The 22,467-nt window shown below is 46.0% G+C and overlaps 1 protein-coding gene across 1 annotated transcript; it reads right to left on the reverse strand.

The window, feature by feature from the left end:
- Positions 1 to 4,313: 4,313 nt before the first annotated feature.
- On the reverse strand, positions 4,314 to 10,285 carry LOC125516487. The gene is made up of 4 exons (XM_048681914.1): positions 10,270 to 10,285; positions 8,463 to 9,584; positions 6,923 to 7,016; positions 4,314 to 4,520 (listed from the first exon to the last, which is right to left on the reverse strand). The coding sequence occupies exons 1-3, from the start codon at positions 10,283 to 10,285 to the stop codon at positions 6,970 to 6,972; spliced, it is 1,185 nt and encodes a 394-aa protein (XP_048537871.1). The 3' UTR covers positions 4,314 to 4,520; positions 6,923 to 6,969.
- Positions 10,286 to 22,467: the final 12,182 nt, after the last annotated feature.

Here is a 22,467-nt window from a genome sequence, read left to right on the forward strand (position 1 = left end):
ATGATCATAGCGCGGCTCGGTTGCACGACCAGCACGACCTCCTCTCCGGCCGCCTCTACGGCCTCGACCACCTCCCGGCCCCTGTCCGGTTCTGAAAACCCAAGAAGCACGCAAATCTTTGAAAACCAAGGATGACGGAGGGTGGATTCCATTGCCATGTTCTTTGAACTGATGTCCAAGCATACCACAAACCGCACACCAATCGGGAGTTTCTCATATTTTAGCCTATATATTTGACGCTTCCCATCCCTTATCATCGACACAACATTCTTCAGCGGCTTGTCGACATTGATCCTGATCCATACACGATGGAAATTGCCCGTGAAATCTTGTGACTGTGGCTCGGCATATAAGACTTCTCCGACTTTTGCTGCTAAAGATGGCACAAGATGAGCGTATAAGGGTGGTACATCATGGATCTGCAACCAAATCTCAATTGTATCCAACAAAACCGTTGATGGTTTAGCCAATCCATCATACGGTTTGATAATAACAGCATCCCCTCGAAAGTGCCATGGACCATCACGTGTTACTCTCTCCCAATCACCCAAGCAAGAGAACTGCACCGTGTATAGATTATCTTCCAAAGGCTTGAACTGCACCTCCTGAGCAAGATCCCAAGCGGCCCTCATGTTTTTGAAAAACCAATATTGGCTATAGGTCTTTGGCGAGTGAACCCTAGTGAGAGCAATCCACTGTGCCGCCTCTACCGGGGCCTCTTTTTCATCAAACACCACGTCATCTAGATCCTCCTCCCGAAGACCTAGTTCCTTCATCAGTGCCGTCACATCATCCGGATCCGTAGGTCCTGAACGCAACCCCGATGCTCCGTCTGACGCCATTACTCCTCGAACCCTAACCCGATCAACAATGAAACCGGGCCTCTGCAGGAACCCTAGGCACCTCCCACTCCCCCGCCCCACCCAGGACCGAAGAGACTAGCAGCTCTCGATCGTCAGAGGAGGACCAGGGAGGAGTACGGGGGCAGGGAAGGCAAAGTCTCAACGGCGGCGATCGGAATCGCCCCGAGAGGAAGAAACCCTGGCTACAGCAGGGAAACCCTGCTGCTTCCAACTGTTCTTTTTTTTTGCGGGCAAATCAGAGAGCTTTATTCAGATAAACGCATTCCCCGGACAGTCAGCCAGAAGGCTGGTCATAAGGAAGCTAGGGGATTCAGCAAGCCAAGTTTCGGTCACATTCAAAGTGCACGCATGTTTTGCACAAAGATGTGCCGGCACATTAGCTGCCCTGTGTACATGATCAATATCAAAGGAAGTGAAAAAACTAATAAGCTCTCCTATTTCTAACAAGATCGGAGCCACAATAGAACGGGAATTGTGGCGAGTTTTCCATAGCGTCACCAGCTCCAAACAGTCAACCTCTATTATCACATGCCGGAAGCCTCGAAGTGTAGCAAAAAGAACTCCTTCTCGCAGCGAAAAGGCCTAAATGATGAGGGGATCAGACACCCCTAAATATGGTTTACTCCATGCTCCCAGAAACGCATTAGACGAACGGGCGACTCTACCTGCACCCCCTCGTCCTTCTGCCAAATTCAGCGCTCCATCTGTATTGATTTTAACAACACCCACATCAGGTGGACACCATCCAAAGCCCGGCAGGACCAAAGCCTCCTTCCTAGGAAGCTGTAACAAAGCTATCGCTTCTTTTGTTGCTCGCATGGTTGAGACTGGATCCCGTCCTATCTCCCATGTTTAATCCGATTTCTGGAATGCCATATAGACCACATAATAGTTGTGATCTTAGCCCGGTCATCCACAGTGAAAATTGGGCCACATGTGATATCACGTGCCCATGAATCCTGAGAGAGGTTTGGTAGTCGGAGATTGAACCATGCACATGCCTCCTCCCAGAATGGACGAGCATGTGGGCAGGAGATGAGAGCATGTTGCAGGTCTTCTTCCCCAGACCCACACACTTTGCAGCTACTGATATCTGCAATATGATGATACTTGAGCGTACTTTCATCAGGCAAAATCCCCCTAAGCACTCTCCACCAGAACACTCTAACTTTTGGAATCACATTTAGTTTCCATAGGGCTTTCCACATCTGCTTATCAGTCTCTGAGGTCTCGGTAGCCGTCCCTTCTTCCAGAGCGAAACGCTCTTTCTGAGTCACTAGAGCACGGTACGCCGTCTTAACAGTGTAGTTACCCGATCTGTCAAACGCCCACGCAGGGAAATCATGTCCCCCTCCTTGCCGAATTGGTATGTTCAAAATGGCAGCCGCATTGGAGGCAACAAAAATATCCTGAATCAATTCCTGTCGCCACGTCCAGTTAGCCGTGTCTATCAAATCAGACACCTTCTCTACACCTGTGTTTACTGGTCTTGAGATAGGAGTCATAGTGATCGTACCTGGAATCCACTTATCAGTCCACACTGATATGGTAGAGCCATCTCCTACACGTGTAATCAAACCAACTTTAAGGGCATCTCTTCCCGCAATAATGGCTCTCCAAGTAGCCGAAGCCGTCTTTGGTGTCGTTGCTTGCATGAAATCAGAATCTGGGAAATATCGCCCCTTTAGAACTCTTGCACACACAGAGTTTGGATTTGTTAAAAAACGCCATCCGTGTTTGCCCAACATTGCAAGATTGAACTGCTGCAAATCTCTGAACCCCATACCCCCATTACACTTGGGTGTAGCTAACTCTTTCCAAGAAACCCAGTGCATCGATCTTTTGTCAAGTGAACTACTCCAAAAATATTTCGCCATGGGAGAAGTTAAACTCTTTCGAACCTTCTTGTTCAACAAAAAAGTACTCATTGGGTACGTCGGAATAGCTTGTATGACTGATTTCAGAAGTGTCTCGCGTCCAGCACATGCTAAGAGCTTCTCCGACCACCCTTGGATTTTACCACGAGCTCTCTCTCCCAAATGATCAAAAGTCCCGCTTGTGATGCGCCCCACAGCAGTGGGCAAACCCAAATACTTCTCGCTGAAAGCCTCCACTTGAATATTCAAAGAAGCCTTCATCGCAATCTTAACAGAATCAGGTGTGTTAGTAGAAAAGAAAATGGAACTTTTGTCACAATTAACACGCTGACATGAAGCGTCACCGTATATTCTCAGAATCTCATTCAATCTTAGAGCACTTTCATCCTTTGCATTAATGAAAATCAAACTATCATCTGCAGACAGCAAATGAGTGACCCAAGGAGATCGATAGCTAACACGCAATCCCCGGTCAACAGTACCTCCATTGTAGCTCTTGAGCAATGAGGAAAAACCTTCCCCGCAAAGCAGGAATAAATAAGGCGAAATAGGATCGCCTTGTCGAAGTCCTTTGGTAGGAGTGAAGCACGGCAGGAGCTCACCATTTACCCGGACAGAGAAATGTACAGAGGTCACACACTTCATAATTAGCCTGACGAAAATCATGCTGAAACCAAGTTTGATTAGTATAGCTTCCAAGTAATGCCACTCGACACGATCGTAGGCCTTCATCATATCTAGCTTGACTGCGCAAGAGTAATTTTTTCCCTTCTTCCTCCTCTTCATAGTGTGCACACTTTCATATGCCACTAGGACATTATCAGTGATCAGGCGACCGGGAACAATCACTAGGGTACTAATGCATAGTGCATCTGACCTCCATATTGCAAAATACATACACCTCGATAGGGCCTTGAAATTTTGGGTCGGACCAATCTCCCAATGGGTGACATCGACCCAATGGACCCAATAGGTAACGGCTGAATGTACAAATTGGATGCTCCATGCTTCTGCTTAAGATATCTCTTGGATGTAAGTAATTAAACGAGTCATGCATGCACGTCAAGAATCAGTTGGTGTGGTATAGAATTTGTATTCTCAGCTCTGAATCCGCATCAGAGCTGAAAGTTAACTATGTATCTCTGAATGTTTCAGACTTGACCTGTCCTTACAACCAAGTCAAATGGGAAGCTACATCTACATATAGGAAGCATTTAAAGATCAAATCAAATCAGAGCTGAATGTTAACAAACAACAATTTCATAACAAGCTACCAATATGCTTTCATCTTGATCCGTGTGCATGATCAGATTGTGGTGTGTAATGCGACCGTGTGTAATGTAACTGGGCTTCACCTGGGCCGAGCACTGCAATTTTTATCCCGGAATCTAAAAAATAAAGGCGGTTATCAATGTGCAGAAGCTAATCCATATGACTAAAATAGTTCAAACATAACATAACTCATCTGATTCCACGTGTCTGAAGAAAGAAAGCAGAATAACTGAACGTTCATTACTGAGACTGAGAAGCGGATAAAAATTCAGCACACACACATGGGACATCACGGGTCTAATTCATCCAAGCAAGTCACTGTGTCTTCATGCCAATTAACTAACTTTTACAGAAAATACATTACATGCGTGAATTAACATGATGTTCAGATTACATTATAGTCATGAGCGAACAAAATGTTCAAATTAATTCCTACAAGTCCACTACAGCGAACCTACAGCAAACAAGCCGTCTGCATCTCAGCCACCAGAACGGTAACTCCAGGTACCTGCAGAGCAACCAACATCATCAGCCAAACACCGAGACCAATATGTAAATTTTTATTGAAGCTGCTACAGCGGACAAAAGCCGGCCTAAAACATTTTCACTTCCATAAAACAAGATTGAGATACAACACAGTAGCTACAGCACGTAGCACCCAACATACACAAGTGACAGGGAACAACAGAGGAACAACCAGAAACGAGCTACGACAAGCAGCGAACACCAAGAATTTAGCACCCATCACCACTGGGCAGATCGCGAAGAGCGGGAACCACCATCACAAATAGAGGGAACCAGAGCACTATGCAATGCAACAAAACCTCAGGCGCCTTCAAAGGGCACTAAACACCAAGACCTCACCACCGCCATGAGACCCCAAGAGATAGGTCAACCATCAGCACCACGATGACCAAGGCATCGGTCGCCGCCACAGATCATTCCACCGCACAAGAGAAGGATCTGAGGCTTTCGCCCAGAGCACAGGAAAGGGCGGGCAACGGTAGCTCCCCAATGACGCCTCCATGAAGGGAAGCGGCTCCCGAAGGCGTCACCATCGACGTTGCCGACGAGGTTGGCACTAGGCTTTCGCCTGAGGCATCCCAGGCCCAGTCATCTCACAACTTTGGTATGACTTAGGTAGTTAGCATTCCTTAATTATCACTGTGGAACTAGTGCCAAAAGCACAAAGCTGAATCTTCTCAGCATTACTGGACAAAACCAACAATAGAAATTGCGAACATCAATAAGACAGTGGTTTGTTGAAAATAAATAAGTAATTTTGTACTGGTATGCCTTCTATTGTTAACATATCCTCAAGTTTCTTGCTTTGACTAAAGGAGAAGCTACATGATCAGTGGCCTTGGAGTCAAACACTGAACAGCCTACCTTATGAGATAGTTTGAAACATTATGTTATGATGTGCATGTGGATATGACTGACTATGAGGAGCTCATGTAATAGTAAACAGAAACATTTGATTTTTATCTGATTGGCATATATGTTGATACTACTTTGGTCCAAAACTCCAAATAGAAGTCCATTTTTATAAGACTATGCACAGCATAAAAGGCAAAACTTTAACCATTAGTCTTGATGATAATATGATATAAAACATGAAGAAGTGCAATTTTGTTGAAAGCACTTTTGGTGATGAATCTAGCCATGTAATTTTTATATCATGTGTTCAATAAAATTTATTAAGCACCTGTGGTAACTAAAACAGAAGAAATCAGACTGCACATAAACCATGTAATAATCTGTTTGGATTAGACAAGCTATATTGTAGGCTAATGGCCAAATGACCAATTACGTGTGTGCAGCTAGACAGACAAACTAATACTCCCTCCGTCCCAAAATAAGTGTCTCAACCTTACAAAGTTGTACTAAGGTTGAGACACTTATTTTGGGATGGAGGGAGTATATGTTGAGAAAATATTTAAGCAAGCAGGCTAAATAGCATAATTGTCCATAAGAAATTAGTAATGCAGGAAAAACGACAAATAGTAGTATAAGATCTAATGAGGACATACTCTTGGAGTATTGTGACAGTCTAAAATGTAGCACTAGGCATTATAACATTCCTAAATGAGCAGCAAGGTTAAATGGCATAGCTATAAGCCTGCATAACCAAAGGAATTCAAAACCAAATGCTAAGAGATTTTTAGTTATCAATAAACTGTGTAGATGGATAATATATAAATCAAAACTGAGGACTTGATAGATCCATGAACACATAAAGAATTTAAAAATCAAAAGGTAATGTACCAACCAGTAAAAGTAAGACCAGAAAATGTTGAAGAAGCATAGTACTACTCCCTCCGTCCGAAAATACTTGTCATCAAAATGGATAAAAAGAGATGTATCTAAAACTAATATATGTCTAGATACATCCCCTTCTATTCATTTTGATGACAACTATTTCTGGACGGAGGGAGTACTACTTAGCATTGCATTCTCATCTATGAGGAGGCACGAACACAGCAATAAGGAATGGGAAAGGGAAAGGGTCCCAAGTCAACTGTCATCTGGGAAGCTAGAGGGAGATAAGCGCTTGCATTATCAGAAGGAACTAGAGAACTAAGGATGAAGTAAACCCGCAACAAGGCAGTATGATAGAAGGGAGGGCAAGCTAAAAAGCAAATCCAGTAGCTGGGTAAAGGCACATTACGAAGCGGATGGAAAGCTGCTGGGGAAGGGATGAGGAAGCAGCACATACAGAAGAGATCCAGGAAGCAGACTGCCATGAGAGCATGACAGGAGGTAGCCAGGTGAGGAACGGTTTAGTAAAGCCTCGTATGGAGAATCTTGGGAGTCCTCTCTTTACATTTGGTACTTGTAGAAGTAGCATCTTTTACAACAAAAGTAACATTTCAGATACATCAACTTACATGCAGAAGATAAGCTTACCTGATCAACCAATATATCATGATAGTGTATCTGATCAGCCAGTCACCTTAAGCATTGTTCAAAAGTTCAGCTCGACCATGTTCACCTCCAACATCTGTTTCTAGAAGGATAATAAGTCAAATAACCAATTATATTCCAAAAGAAAACGAGTAGATATGAGAAGACATCAAGGAGATATTCAGATAAACCTATGGGTGTAATTTTAGAAAGGAAAAAAAAATTGGGTTAAACAACATTAGGAATGGGTAGACAAAACCACACTTCTGGTCAACTTCGAGGAATATCCCTCAAAACAGCATTATATTCATAAATAACATAAAAATGAAGAACATGCAGCCTCAGACAATTGGCTAATCAGAAAAGATAAGTTATCTAGAATTACTCATTTCACGCCATATCAAACATAACAGATATGCTCATACTAATACATCCTAGCAACAGAAGTGATCATGAAAATTCAGATTAAGATTATATTAGTAAATGAATCTAGGCTGAAAATATGAAATGAACTCTTTTTTTTTTAAATGCTGGTGCCAATGGACTTGCCACTCACAGCAGGACTCGCCTCCAAGTGATAAAATCCTCAATTGTTTCGTAAATTTGAAAACAAGTCATTATTATTGATTTACAAACATTAGAAGATTAGCAGGGATAACAATATTCAATGACGAAACTGTACGTAGCATTAAGCTTCCAACTGCATGTATTAAGCTATATACATTTGACATTCCTAAATTTGAAACCCTTTCATTTTTGTGGATTTACAAATATTAGAAGATCAGCAGGGTTAACAATATTGAATGACCGAACTGTAACTAGCATTAAGCTTCCAACTGCATGTATTAAGCTATATACATTTGACATTCTAGTTTTCATGTCGTTATCTTCAACTTCCAGCTGTTATGTAGTATCTCATCGTGAGGGGAAAAAACTGCACTGCAGCTATGCACTACCACTACCATATAATGTTCTTGCATATGTGAATAGGCAGGCAAAAATGACATTTAGTTCAATTATTATACGGATAATTTTCAACTTGGTGTTACCTGTTTTATTCTATGGATCTTCATATGCTAAAATTGCAAACAGAAAGCCTGCTAGACTTAAAATCCAATGATAGTAACAATTGTACAATAGTAGTAGTAATAATAATAGTGTCAGAATATTCGAAAGAATGTTGCTACTTTTTCTCGACAAAGAAGGAATCCCCAATCCCCCTCAGCTTCAATCACAATAATCACGCCACACTAGAACAATGATAACCTGCCACCTGGCTACATAAAAACTGGTGACATGTAGTACTGTACTAGATACCGCTGACAAATACTTTGTCCAACTCAGAAGCATTACATAGAATGCCACCACAGAACAATAGCGCTACATAATGAAGAGATCATGAAGCAGAAATATAAATAACCGATATGACACTACTTAGAATTATTAGCTTAGTACCAAAGGATGTGAACAACATTCCATCAACCAATTATCCAAAAAATAACCTGTTTTTGTCATGCCCACATTGTGAAAGGCATGCTATTACCTGCAGTATACACACTTTCAAATGGATGGTAGTGAGATTTTCTTTTGGTTTCAGATAGCTTTTTGAACTGCAATGAGTGAAGCTGGAGTGCAAAGAGGCCGATAAATGTCCCCAGGAACACCATCCTGTTTTCCTCAGCAAACCCAAGTATCATAATGCTGCCCTTCTCTGGATTAAGGGAAAGTAGCTTGTCCAATTCAATAGTTTTTTCCAGCCCCCATGAGGCAACACCGTCGAAATGAATCTTCCGCTTCCATAATTGCAGGGTGAAGTCTGTCAGCATGAGGAAACCCAGCCCACCACTATCTGCCCTTATAACCGTGATGTGACCTTCATACTTATACACATCCTCGGGCATCCGTATTACAGCCAGACTCTGCCTCTGAAGATCAAATTCAAGGATGCTTGATGAATCATCAGTAAGAGTCCAGTAAAGAGAGTCCCCGAGAAGCATTGCGGGCGCTTCCATAATTGTGATGCCAAATAAGTAGATATGAAGGTTTGACTGGGAGTCGAGGTCGGACGGAATGGGTGTCGAGATGAGGTTACCCCACGCGCCGGTCTCCGACGAGTAAAAGCAGGCGAGCGCTGCTTGTCGACGATGCAGATCGAGTCTGCGTGTTGCTACACAGACCACCTGGAAGTGATGGGTGTCTCCCGCAGCACGAAGCACCGCCCCGTTGATCAGCACCACCTCTTCCGTGTCGAATAGCGCGGGGATGGCTAGGTGGTACTGGTCGCCGGTGATGGTGTCCCACACGAGGAATCGGTGGTGCCGCGTCTTGTCGGCGATGAGCACGAGGCCATGGCGGCAGTTGAGTAGCTTAAAGCCGTTATAGTGGCCGGACTGGAAAGAGAGGCGGCCAGGAGGGACACGGTTGGGGGCCTTGAGAGCAGGTAGAAAGGAGATACCGTGAGGTTCTTGGACGAAGCAACCGAGGAGGGGAGGGCTGCGGCGGTGGTGGATCTGGAAGCGGCGGAGGAAGCCGGGGTCGGAGACGAGGCGGCGCCAACGCTTGCAGACGAGGGAGGCGCGGGGGAGGGAGGAGGGCTGCGGCGGGAGGCGGAGGAGGATCTCGGGGAGTAGGTTTTCGTCATCCAGCGGCGGCTGCTCATCTCGCCCTAGTCACTGACGCGATGGGGGATCTGGTGAAATAAAGAGCAGGCCGTGTAACAGAGAAGAAGAAGTCGTCAAGGGCCCAGAACTGGGCTGGACACAAAAGCCCACGTTGGGTGCTAATTTATGATTTCGAGCCCAGTAGCCGAACGTATAAAAAAACACCTCTTAAACTGGTTTCGGAGGGCTGTTTTGCAGACGGCAAATAATTTCTTTGATTCTTTTGTTGCTGCCTCTCACCACATAATTGCTTCTTTCTTCGCCCATTTTCTCTTGTTATATGTTTCTTCTTATGACATAGAGGAAAGAAGAATCGTTCTGATGACTGTTATCCTCATAGTGTCCAATTTGCAGTGCAACAACACACAATGAGAAATGAAGTTATGATTGTTGGAAATTATATAGGCTATCCTCTAGTTTCTTTGTTTTTCTGTGGTACCGTTCACAATGCATAATAAGGCTAGTGAGCATGGACATATTTACAGACTCTATTTTTAGGGTTTTTTTTAATATTATTACCATCAGTTCTCGAAAAATTCTTATGATTCCTGAGCAATGTCACCAACCACAATCAGGCACGCCAGTTTTCAAGTCTAGCACATATGTGTAAGTCATATATTCCATGATAAGATTGTATGTATAAGATCAATTTTCAATGTAATCATGTGGTCAACAGTCTGCAAAACAAACCCAACTCTTTCGCCATGTGCTATCTTAGGAAAAACATTGCATCTATAAAACATTTCAGTAGACTCGACCATAATAAATTCCTCTATTTGTATTCCAGCATAGTCGTCCTTAACACATGAAGTATTACTTCCTCGAGTGAAACTCCACATCAACGACTCCCCTTCACATACATCAATAATAAGAATAATTCCACATTGAGTTAAGTGAGAAGGCTAGTATTCTTTTACCAGCATTGTTGAATATTGAGCGATGTTTTAAATAGCACTTTGTAGCATTTGGAGGGGCATGTGTGTTATAGGACAATTTAGCGCATAAACGCTTCCGCCACTATTTGTCATACTCACTATTTACATCTTTGACATTGGGAAAATATATTGGTGGAGTTGGCCTGGAACCGTTGTTAGGGTTTCAAGTGACAAAGAGAGTGCATGGAGCGATTTCTAATCTCCCATGATGCGTTTTTTTTCTTGCCCATGTATTCCATCGTTGCTCTCATCCTTCAATCGTGTTTGATTTGCCACTTGCGTGGTGAACCGGGGGCAGGGGGTCTAGAGATCTTTCCCACCATTGGAGCGTTGAATGGAAAGAAGGTTTAGGGTTTGGAGAGATAGGTGAAGATGATGAGTTCCTGTAATCCAGGAAAGAAGAAAGAGAGGGTAGATAAGGTAGTAATAATGAATCTGACCGAGAGGGGGAGCCAAAATTGGTCGTGGATGACATAGAAGGGGAGGGTTCCAAGTTGTGTGATGATTCAAAAAGTTATGTATTGAAGAGTGATGCATGTCAACACAAGGGCAATCCAATGGGCTTGTTTTTAGCTCAGTGGGTGAGAACATGTTTGTTGCCAATCTAGAGACAAAACATGATAGATATTGCATCTACATCTAGGAAGGAGGTACATGGACTATATGCAAGCATGTTGTGGAGATAGAGGTATTTGATTTTGTTCGAAGCCTCATAACCAGAAGTTCGAGAGACCTCGGTGTAATTTATATTTTGTTTGATCTGTTATTCGCTTCTGGTATACTTTTATATTATTTTAACACAGTAAAATTGCATATGCTCACATACACGCACATACAATTTTTACTTTTGATACATTTTTATAATATATTCTTGTCCTTTACACGAAAGAAAGAAAATATTGTTGGAGTGAGGCCTTTTGGTTCTAGGGCCCCATGGAGCTTGAGATTTTCAAAAGTTCAAAAAAAAATCAACTTTTTAAGTTAAAAAAAACTGAAAAAATACACAAGTACTTATAGATGTATACTAGACGTGTGTAAAATTTCATTATGAAATACATTTTGATGTAAGTTTATAAAAAAATCACGTCCTATTATAGTGAATAGTACTACATGTGCTAGAAATACATGGTTTTGTTATTTTTTGCAGCTCGCACATAAATGTATTCGCCACGAGACTTTATAGACAAGTGGTATACATCTATAGGTATGTGTGTATTTGTTTTTCACAATTTTTTGAAACCTAAAAGTTTGACTTTTTCTTTGAAATTTTGAAATTTCAGGTTCCATGGAGCTCCAGATCCATTCACAATTTCTGATATTCACTACCGGACTCGCGCTCTATGCCTACGGCCACGGGCCGTCGGCATAGGCCCCTAAGCCGTCGGCATAGATCTATGCCTACGATTGCCGTCGGCATAGGCCCGTCGGCGTAGATATCGTCAGCGTAGTCTTGTCAGACCGTCGGCATAGTATAGCCGTCGGCATAGGGGCCTATGCCGACGGCCTGACGTCAGCCGTCGGCATAGTATAGCCGTCGGCAGTGTTTTTCGTCTGACGGCAACGGACGGCGCCGTCAAAAGCGCCGACGAATCACGCAACGCCACGTCGCAGAGCTATGCCGACGGCAATGCCGTCGGCATACCTCTGCCACGTGGCAACCCCTGGTACTCCTGGTGGCAGGGCTATGCCTACAGCAAAGCGCCTTCCGTGAAGGGGGTCACATTCCGGAGCCGCGTGTCGTTTGTTTGCACCTGACAGCACACTTCCAGACATGTAAGAGGACCTGGCGCAAGATTTGATGGCATAGCTAGCCCCCAAAGGCCCCCGACCACACTCGTAGACATGCGAAGAACAATCCATGGTGGGGGATTTTTTCACATACTCCTGCATCTTACAAAAATATAAGAAATTGCCACACATATTATATCATATGTGTCTCACTGTGTAAAAATCTCATGAATTGATTACGCTTCAAGTGTTCAGGAATATTTATGCAACGCCAAAACCGCAGAAGGATTACTTCGAGCTTCAAGTGTTCAGGAATATTCATGCAACGCCAAAACTGCAGAAGGATTACTTCGATTGCATCGCCGTTCATGAGGGCAAACCTCACACCGGAGCCGCGTATTGCCTCTTTAGACATGGCACCACATCTTTCGACATGTATGAGGACTCGGCGCGATGCTCTGGTGGCATTGTCCCCCCCCCCCAAGGCCCCCGGTCAGCCGAACCCTGGACAAGTTGACCCGGAAATCTACGCCTTTGACTTTCACCGGACGATCTTTGACCAATGGACGTTTTCACCTGGTTGTGATAGGTCGGCCCATAGGAACCCTTGAGAACAAGGTCTGGGACAAACCCACCATAAGATTCCCTTCGTGTCAACCCGACATGGCCGTTTCCTCCCTCCAAGTGACAACGGCATTGGCGTCCATGAAGGGTCACACTCCTGAGCCAGTTGCCTTTGCACCCGCCACCACAATCCTTGAAACAGTCTGATGAAGCAAACATGATTTAAGTTTGTTCAAATTTGAAACATAGTATAGCACATAATCCTTTCAAGATTCTGATAAAAAACCATATGAATTTCATCAAAATCAATCCAAGTATCAATTACTTATGATTTTAATAAAGCAGAAGGACCTATATGCAAAAGTACAGGAGGCCACATTTCTAACATACTCAAAAACAAAAACAAACTGGATATTCATAATCTATGGAAAATTCTACCCTAAATCGATGTATAATTTGTGTATGTTTAAGTTTAGATAAGTTAGATTTAAATTAAACAAAATTTAACTTAAAAAATAAAAATAATTTAAAATAAAAACAAATAATATCTATGCCTACGGCCATGCCGTAGGCATAGTTCTCGGCCAGGGGCTGCCAGGAGGTGCCACGTGGCGGGGCTATGCCTACGGCAAGGCCGTAGGCATAGATGGAAAACTATGCCTACGGCTTTGCCGTCGGCATAGATCTGCCACGTGGCAGCTCCTAGTTAAAAAATAGATAATATCTATGCTGACGGCCGCCGTCAAGGCCGTCGGCATAGATTTGACGGCGTCAGCCCGCCGTTTGTCCCTGGGCCACCAGGGCCACATCTATGCCGACAGCCTAACTATGCCTACGGCCACCGTAGGCATAGATCGATATATGCCGACGGCCTAACTATGCCTACGGCTGCCGTAGGCATAGATGGAGGTATGCCGTCGGCTTCTCTATGCCGACGGCTTTTCCCAGGCCGTCTGCGTAGCTCGAGTTATGCCGACGGCCTCGACAAAAAGCCGTCGGCATAGATAAGGCCGTAGGCATATAGGGTTATTCCGGTAGTGATTGCTGTTTGTTTTATCCACCTAAGGCTACGGGCTTGCAACAAGCGTGTGCGCGCAGCTTCCACACTTTTACTCTAGCTGTTCAGTCACTTCAGCCGTTATTACTAGCCACCTCTGACTCTTCTCCGTTCTCACACTCCGCCGCCGCATTTGACCAACCCATCCATCGCCCCCCGCGCAGAGGCAGCACAAGCACACCGCCGGCCGTAATCGATCGAGGCGAGGGACGACGGCGAAGCAACCCGGCCGTCGGTAACGCCGCCGCACCCCTGGTTATCAAGCAAGGTACGTTCGCCGCGTCCATCACGCTTAAAGTCTGCTCTGTATTTGGGCTGTCCGCCGGCCGGCCACCGTGCCCAAAACCCTAGTTCGATTGCATTCCAGTGCCACTTTATTCTAATCCAACGTAGTAGGATGGATTCGGCCGATTTCTGGCTGGAGGATCTAATAGTCTCGCCTGACGCCCGAGAAGATCCGTCCAGCACCACCACGCCGCCCGCCGTCCCTCGCGACGGGCTCGGCCTCGATTTCGAGCTCTTGCCGGCAGGCAATGGCGCCCGATCCCCTCCCGCGGCGGTCACGTCCAGGATATCCGTGCAGAGGTTCTGCGCCGCCGTGGCCCGATTCGACGGCTTCAAGACGAGGCTGGCAACGGAGACCGGGCTCGGCGGCATGCTGCACCTCAAGCCGCTGCCCAAGCTGAACCTCAAGTTCAGCGCCTTCCTGATGGAGAGGGTCGACGTCGACGACCGGTCCATCCGGATCGACGACGAGACCTCCATCAACTTCTCCCCTCAGGACGTCAGAAACGTCTTCGGACTGCCGTGTGGGGCCAGGACCATATAACCAAACCCAGTCCGTCTGTCAGAGGCCTGCAAGGAATTCAGGCGCGCGGCGGCGGAGGTCGGCGGCAAGGGCACGCATAGCCTCAAGGCGGTGGAGGCCATTCTACTGAGAGAGCTGAGCGAGGCATCGGCGACGCAGGTCGAGATCGATTGCTTCAAGATCGCGTATGTGGTTTTCACGGTTGGGCATGTGCTGTGCCCTTCCTCCAAGTATGATTACACCAGCATTGACTACTGGCAAGCGCTGTGTGACATTTCGACCATCGCCGAGTTCAACTGGTGCGAATATGTCCTCCAGCACCTCATGCCGGCCGTCGAGAAGCTCAAGGCCGACATGGAAAGAGGGTACTCCCCGATTCACCTTGCAGGCTGCCATCTCTTCCTTCAGGTAGCTGGCCTCTGTTTTAATTTACAACAAATTGCAATTGTGTTCTTACTGTAATGTAATGCCTACTAAGCATTTCACTGGTTGCTTTTTTTTTCATGGATAGCAGATTTTTGTCCTGGATAACATGGACCTAGGCGCCGTCACCCTTCGGCAACATGCTTTTCCAAGAATTTCCCTGTTTGACTGTGCCACGCTGAGGAAGATGATTGGCATACTGACCACAGGTGTCACCGGGGACAAGTCTTTCTTCTTAGCCCGTGTGAGCATTTAATCTGAAACTAACATGATACCCCAATGCATATATAATCTTGTCACTATAATTATGACATGATTGCCCCAAAAGATGCTCCAAAAACACTCCGAGTGTTACTGATATCACAATTACCCCAGCAGGGTCTACGCCGCGATGATGTTGGATATACTGTCAGCAATGCTGGACGCATCGCAAGAGCCCGTGCCCACAATGAGAAGCACCCATTTATTTCCAGTGATCAAGAGCAAACTCCAGATCCAGAGCAGTATCCAAGCTCTGCAGAAGAATTCGCGGAACATGTACGCAGGCTATATCCAGAGATGGTAAGATCAGCACACTCCCACCTCTCCATTGTCTCTGCTGTTTGCTTATTACCAGCACTTGTCGATCCACATTTTATTTTATCAACTGTCGCTGCACTTGGGAATTTGTGTTCATCAGGACGCTGAGGCGGTATGCACGCTGTTGAGGGAGTGCAATGCTCGCATGTGTGCCCACATGGACGAAATGGAGCAGAAATGCCAAGTTGAAAGGCTTGATGTTGCGGATAAACTGATGAGGCTTGTCTCCAAGAGTAGATGCACATGCAAGCCATCTAATTAAGTATCACACAAGGTCTGTTTATTTCTTTTAACTAGATGATGCCCCGCGCGTTGCTGCGGGACATTGGTGTGGGATATCTTTACTTTTTCTAAGCATGTTAGCATGAAATGTCAGATGAAACACAAATTAACAGCTGGTAATTGTTAGTAACTGAAATTATTATTATATAACAACAAATCCCGTAGTTTTTCATGTCTGGCAAGCATGGCGAGCTACATTCATAATTTGGCTACATATCAATATATCATCAGATAGAACTCTATAAAACAAATAAGCATATGCAGTTTTTTTGCTAGCTCAAAAGATTATATGTACATCTTGGCTAACATAGACGCTCAGGTATACATGCGCCCTTGCTTCAAGCTTTTTCTCTAAAAGTGAAACTTACCAAATAAAAATGTCAGATAAAGATGGAACAATAAGGGAATGGATAAAAATTGAAAGATGGGTATAGGAGAGAAGAGATACAACCACAGAATTAGGAGGGGAAAACTTAGGATCAACTCGCTTAGTAGTGTATTCAGAAGATGGCATCCCACATGGAAAAATGATTCTTCTGCAAGAAGTTTACGTTCTCCTTTAACAGGGTAACAGATGACAGAATTGTGCATTAAGCCTAATAGGCAAGAATTTTCATGAGATAATATCAGTAACAAATTGACAGAGAATGGAAATCATATTATCTTGGCACAAACCTCAAGACCGTAGTTGGTCCAACAACACAGTATTGGACATTGTTGCTGCTTAAAACATCAAGAATGTTTATCCTACAAAAATTCATTGCATACCTTCTTGTGTAAGCTGTCATATCGAGCAGTTCCTAGACGTTCCAGTAATCTACATATCAAACATAGAGTATTTGCCGCAAGATAATAAAAAATCTATAAATTATGCACTAACAATAATATATCAAGAAAAACATATGCAGAAAAGCAACCTAAAAAAATTATAATAGTAGAGTCGAGATAGGGCACGGACCTACCGGATCGTACCATGACCATCGGGCATTCAATCATGTCATGCTTGGCAACCTGCAGATAGGAAACGTCAATGTTTTAAGGTCATCTGACCATCGTACCATGACCTTCGTGGGCTGGGAGTCATTCAGATCGCTGCCACTCAATGCAGCCTGCAGATAGGAAACGTCGATGTTTTAAGGTCCCGCGAAAAACTAATTGAAACTTTGATCATAGCATACAGATAATCTCCATACATATAGCATAGCAGCAGCGGAGGCTTTCCTAATTGGTAATCAAATACAGTAGGAAAAATGTAAACAGAAGCAGGTGGCCCAAAGGATAGAATCGAAGGGTGGCCTCTCCTTTGGCTTGGCAAATTTAAGGAAGAAAATGAAGGGCTCGCGGTGCTGTTGGTATATCATGTTGCGCCGCAAAAAGAGACAAACAGGGGGGGCGGGGGGGGGGGGGGGGGGGGGGGGGGGGGGGGGGCGTCTGCAAACCCTAGATCAGATCCGATCGGGCCAGGCATGGCCTGATGGAGGGGGGGAGAGAGGTGACTTACCTGTAGAGAATCACGAGTACTCTAAGCTGAACTGCGCTCCAGGTTGCCCTCAAAGATGTTGGTGAGCTTGTTGATGCGGCTGAACTGCGGCTCCGCCCATCCTCTACATCGATCACCTTGCGATCTTGCCGCGCCATCGCCACCGTAGCCGCCGGTTCTACCCCTGACGGTGGCCGCAAACCCTAGATGAAGCTGCATTCTGCTGCGTCCGTTCCCGCATGGGGTTTTGTATCGTTGGGGAGAAACGGATGGGGAATGAGAGACGGCGAGGGATTCATTCTGCACGGACGTTCCCACTCGAGGACGACGGTTCGCTTTTGCACACTTTCGCTTCCATGGGGTCGAGGGAGGAGGAGTCAACCCGAGGGGCGTGACCGCGTGAAGCACCGGGATCAATTCGAGCTGCAGATCTGAGCCATCGTAGTGAATCAAATGGCCGAAAATAATTATGGTGACGTGGATGCATGAGAGCGCAGAGAATTCAAATAGTGGGGGCTCCTATTTAGATATAGTAGATTTCGGCACTCCCAGCGAACCAATTCATTCGGCATGCATGCAAGATGTCTCCAGCACTCATCTCCACGCTAGAACCGAAGACCACAATAATGCCGCTGTCCTCACAAAGTCACAATATCTGCTACTCCCTCTTTTCCTAAATATAAGTCTTTTTAGAAGATTTCAATATAGATTACATATGAAGCGAAATAGGTGAATCTCATTCTAAAATTTGTCTATATACATCTGTATTTAATCCATGTTGAAATCTCTAAAAAGACTTATATTTACAAACGGGAGAGAGTATTTCTTTCGTATTCAGAAATCAGACGGTCTTGCTAATTTTGTGTTGATATTCACGTGCAGATTATTAGTTCTAATCAAGGAGCAGAGCTCTGTTTTGCCGTTCCTCAGGGCTCAGAGCATCTCTAGCCGTTGGCCTCCCAGGAGGCGTTAAAAATCGCTCCCTGAGGGTGTACCGGCGCAAAACGCGCGCTGGGGGCGTAATGCCACCCAGTCGTGGCGTCCACGGGATTTCTTTAAACGGCGCAAATACGGCGAGTTCATGCATATTTCGGCGACTTTAAACCAAATTCAACCAAACACGGCGCAAACACGGCGAGTTCATGCATATTTAAAGTATTTTACAAAAAGAAAAAACACACTACTAGGTTCGCCCGCCGTCTCGCTTGCCTCGCCGCTCCTCGCCGGCCGCCGCCCTTGCAGTTCTACATGCCGAGGAGGCTGTAGAACCGCGTGTAGTCACCGTCGTCGTCGTTGTCGTCGCCGCCTCCGTCGTGGCCGCCGTCCCTGCTGCAACCCTCCCACGGTTGGCGCGGCGGGTTGGACGGTCCGGCGGCGTCCTCGTCGTCGTCGCTGTCGAGGATCACGACGTCATGCTCGTCCTCGCGCCCACGCTTGCGGGCGGCGATCTCCTCTAGGGCCTGGGTCTGCCGGGTCATCTCCGTCCGGAGGTAGTCGTCGCGCGCTCACCGCAGGGCGTTCGCGTCGGAGAAGCCGCGCCGGGCTATCTCCTCGTACTCCGGGGGAGACTGGGCTCCGGCTTGGGCGCGACGAGGACGAGGCGCCCGGAAGCGGGGGTGGAGTCGGCGATGCGGATACCGGAGCTGCAGGTGCGCCGGCTGACAGGCGTGTCCTGGGGCTCCTGGGGCTCCGGCTTGACAGGGCGGAGGCAGGGAGAGCCGGTTGACCGACCGGACGAGGAGGAGGACGCCCCGGGGTCCATGCGCGAGGCGTCCACGAGCTCCCACGGCGGCGAGAGAAGGACGACGGGGAGGGGTACTCCAGCCTCGGCGTGTTGCCGCCCTCGATGTACTCGAGGACGGCCTCCAGCGTGCGGCCGGGCACGCCCCACCATCGGGCCGCCCCTCGGAGTTGAGCCTGCCAGAGGGCACGACGCCGTTGGTGGCCTCGAGCTACTCGGCGTGACGGCGGCGGAAGTAGGGCTCCCAAAGCGGGCTATCGGGGACGTAGCGCGGCCCCTCCCTCGTCGCCCGCGGCAGAGGGGCGCGAATATGCGTGATCTCCTCACGACGCGCCGCCCCGGTGGGCGGTGGTGGCACCGGGACCCCGCCGGCGCTGATTCTCCACGCCCCGGGCACCCGCATGTCCGGCGGGACCAGGTACTCGGCCTCGTAGAGGAGCCGGGCTTCGTTTTCGTGAAGGTGGCGGCGGCCGAAGCCGTTCGCCGCCGCGCCATCGCCTGGGAATTGTTCGGCCATTTCTACGAACTGGGACGGCGAGGGGAGAGGGAGGAAGGGATATAGGGCGCGTCGGGAGTGGGGACTCTGTGCGTGCCACCGGCGCGTTGTGGTCGGTTTATATAGGCGGAGGCGGCGCGAGCACGCGTGGCGGCCTCGTCTACGCGTGGCATGCGCGGGGACGTGTGTCGTCACGCCTTCACTGCGCTGCCCGTGAGGCATCAATGGCGGAGGCTGACCGGCGCGGCAGCGCGCGACAGCTTTGGCATTGATTCGCCGCGGGAAATGAGGCGATGAGGACGACGAAGCGGCGAGAAACGAGACGAGTCGCTGGTAAGGAGGGCTCGCGGCTCTTTCACGCCAAAAACGATTCGCCCGGCGCCCCCGAGCGCCCCCAGCGCGCCGGGTTCGAATTGGGTCCATCGGCGCCAATTTCGGTCCAAGCCGATGAAAATTGGGCCCTTAGGGACGCGACTGGGCCAATTTTTTGGCGTCAGTGACCGAAAAGTCGACTGGAGGGTCTTGTTAGGGGTGCGGCTGGAAATGCTCTCGGGCAGCCACAGACAGCTCACCAAGTATCTAGGCTGGGCACGAGCTGTGTTGGGTGTCTGAGTACTAGGAACTAGCTTTCGTAAAATGGAAAATACCAACCTTCACAACTACTTTTTTCATCCCATAATATAAGAGTATTTTTGGAGTGAAGCGGTTTGGAAGGCCGAGCTGCTTGGCGGCCGCTATCCCGTGCGGACAATGAAGGATTGGAATCCATTCCTTCTTACTTCTTAGTTATATAGAGATGCTAATACAGGGGTGCCATTCTCTCGTCTTCTGTATTTGTATGTCAACCTCCGTTCTGGGCGATGATGCAAGAACATGATGTGCCTCGCTGGCTGAGTTTGAATTTTGGTGCTGCTATTCCTCACCTGTAGTCGCTCACAGCGCACGTCCTCACATGCAAGGCTGGTCGTTATTCCTTTTTCTCTTCTCTTTTTTTCTTTCTCTAGCTGCACGTATTCTGTAAAAGTTATGTTTGGTTGTTATATTTCATTCATTTATAAAAAAATAAAATAGTGAAAAACATTTTGAAGGCACTGCTAAATTGTTCGGACTCATATTACAAACAATCTTGATCGTGTATTTGAAAAATGTGCAGCATGCGTGCATTTAAAATAATCACCCCGTATTCAAAACAAGTCCACCACATATTCAGAAATATATGACAACTGTTCATCACATATTTAGAAAATGTTCATCACGTATTTTAAAAGTATTCACCAATTTTGAAAATGAAAGCATGTATCTAAAATATGTTCACCGCATATTGGAATAATATTTGTCGCGTATGCGAAAAAGTTCATCGCATATTTGAAAATATGTTCATTACGTATTTGGATCATGTCTCGTTTTATAAAAAATGTTCATCGTGTATTTAAAACATGTTCCTACATATTTTTAAAAAATTCACCCCATATTCAAAAACAATTTAGAGAAAATGATTATCGTTTTGTTAGAGACACTGCCGATATATCTACTCCCCGAGGGGAAAGTATCCAGTGCACCTATTCTCAATAAATCTCATTTTTGGGGTTGAATATTCTTGAAGTTTTGTGCAGATGAAAGGTTAAAGTTGCATTCTAAAATTTTAAAGTTTATGTTGAAACAAAGCAATACAATCACAAGCTGGTATTTTGGTGATGAGAGCCGGGCTGTGGATTCGGACCATTTTGTTGGCCATGTAAATGTTTCTGATTATTGTTTCTACAACTATGTTTCAAATTTGGATATGAGAATTAGAAGCGTTATTTTTTTCTGAATACAGACACTCAAAGGGCGTATTAGTTCTGATTAACATCGAGGAAAACAAAGATCGGTACAATGGATAAACAACTGGATGTAGAACGACCACAAAAAATAAATTACATTAAATACATAATAGTATCCTTCCTCTGATTGTATGCCGCCGCTGAAATTTAAAAATTGCACTCAACCAACAACAAAGAAAACTAACACCTGCAAATGCCCTCACCATACCGGCCTTTAAAGACGGCAATAGCGACTTGTCCTTTGAGATGAGATCTATTAATCACTGGAGCATCAACCTTTACACTTGCAAAATATCAAGATACGAAGGAAACCAAGAGATCTGTGGACAAAAACTCTCACAGGCCCTTCGTTGTGCCGGATCGAGTATCGTCAAGGTAGGGAGAGACCAGAGTGACCTTATTCTAACACGCCATCATCACCACCACCTCGTCAATGATGCCGGAGAAGCAAAAACCTAAGAAAAATAAAACGAGACGGACGGGCCCCCACTCCTCTTGCCGCCAATGAGGCCACCAAACGGGGAAGATGAGGGGCACCGAGGCTGCGGGTTGGGTTGGGAGGCGGCAGCATGATTCGTTTGAACGGAACTTTGATACTTACTTAGAGTACTTAAAATTAGAAGTGTTTTTTTGGTACTACAAAATTGTTTCCATAACTTTTCATCAATTGTAAAATTGTGATTTTTTTTTACTGAGGTGATCGCATGGTAAAAAATAAGAAGGTGCAACATATATTTGTTCAATCTGGTTGATTAAGGACTTGTCCAATAACCCATCCAAGAAAAGGTCTTAACACATTGGAACATGTACGCATGTGAGTACCTGATGATAAATATGGGTGCACTAAATACAGACACTTGGCATTTCTTGTTGAATCCATGGGTAATTAAGTTTTTATGTTTGGTTCCTCAAAAAAAAAGTTTTTATGTTTGGAATGGAATGATTCTTTGGGGCAGTCTAATGATTAGTTCT

Source organism: Triticum urartu, chromosome 6 (genome assembly GCF_003073215.2).
Source record: "Triticum urartu cultivar G1812 chromosome 6, Tu2.1, whole genome shotgun sequence".
In the NCBI taxonomy this organism is placed as follows: Eukaryota; Viridiplantae; Streptophyta; class Magnoliopsida; order Poales; family Poaceae; genus Triticum; species Triticum urartu.

What these genes read in the sequence shown, in the direction of transcription:
- LOC125516487 (XM_048681914.1), bottom strand. An exon ending in TGAAAGTGTGTATACTGCAG is followed by an intron (nt 7,017 to 8,462) that starts GTAATAGCATGC and finishes TTCTAGAAACAG; the next exon opens with ATGTTGGAGGTGAACATGGT.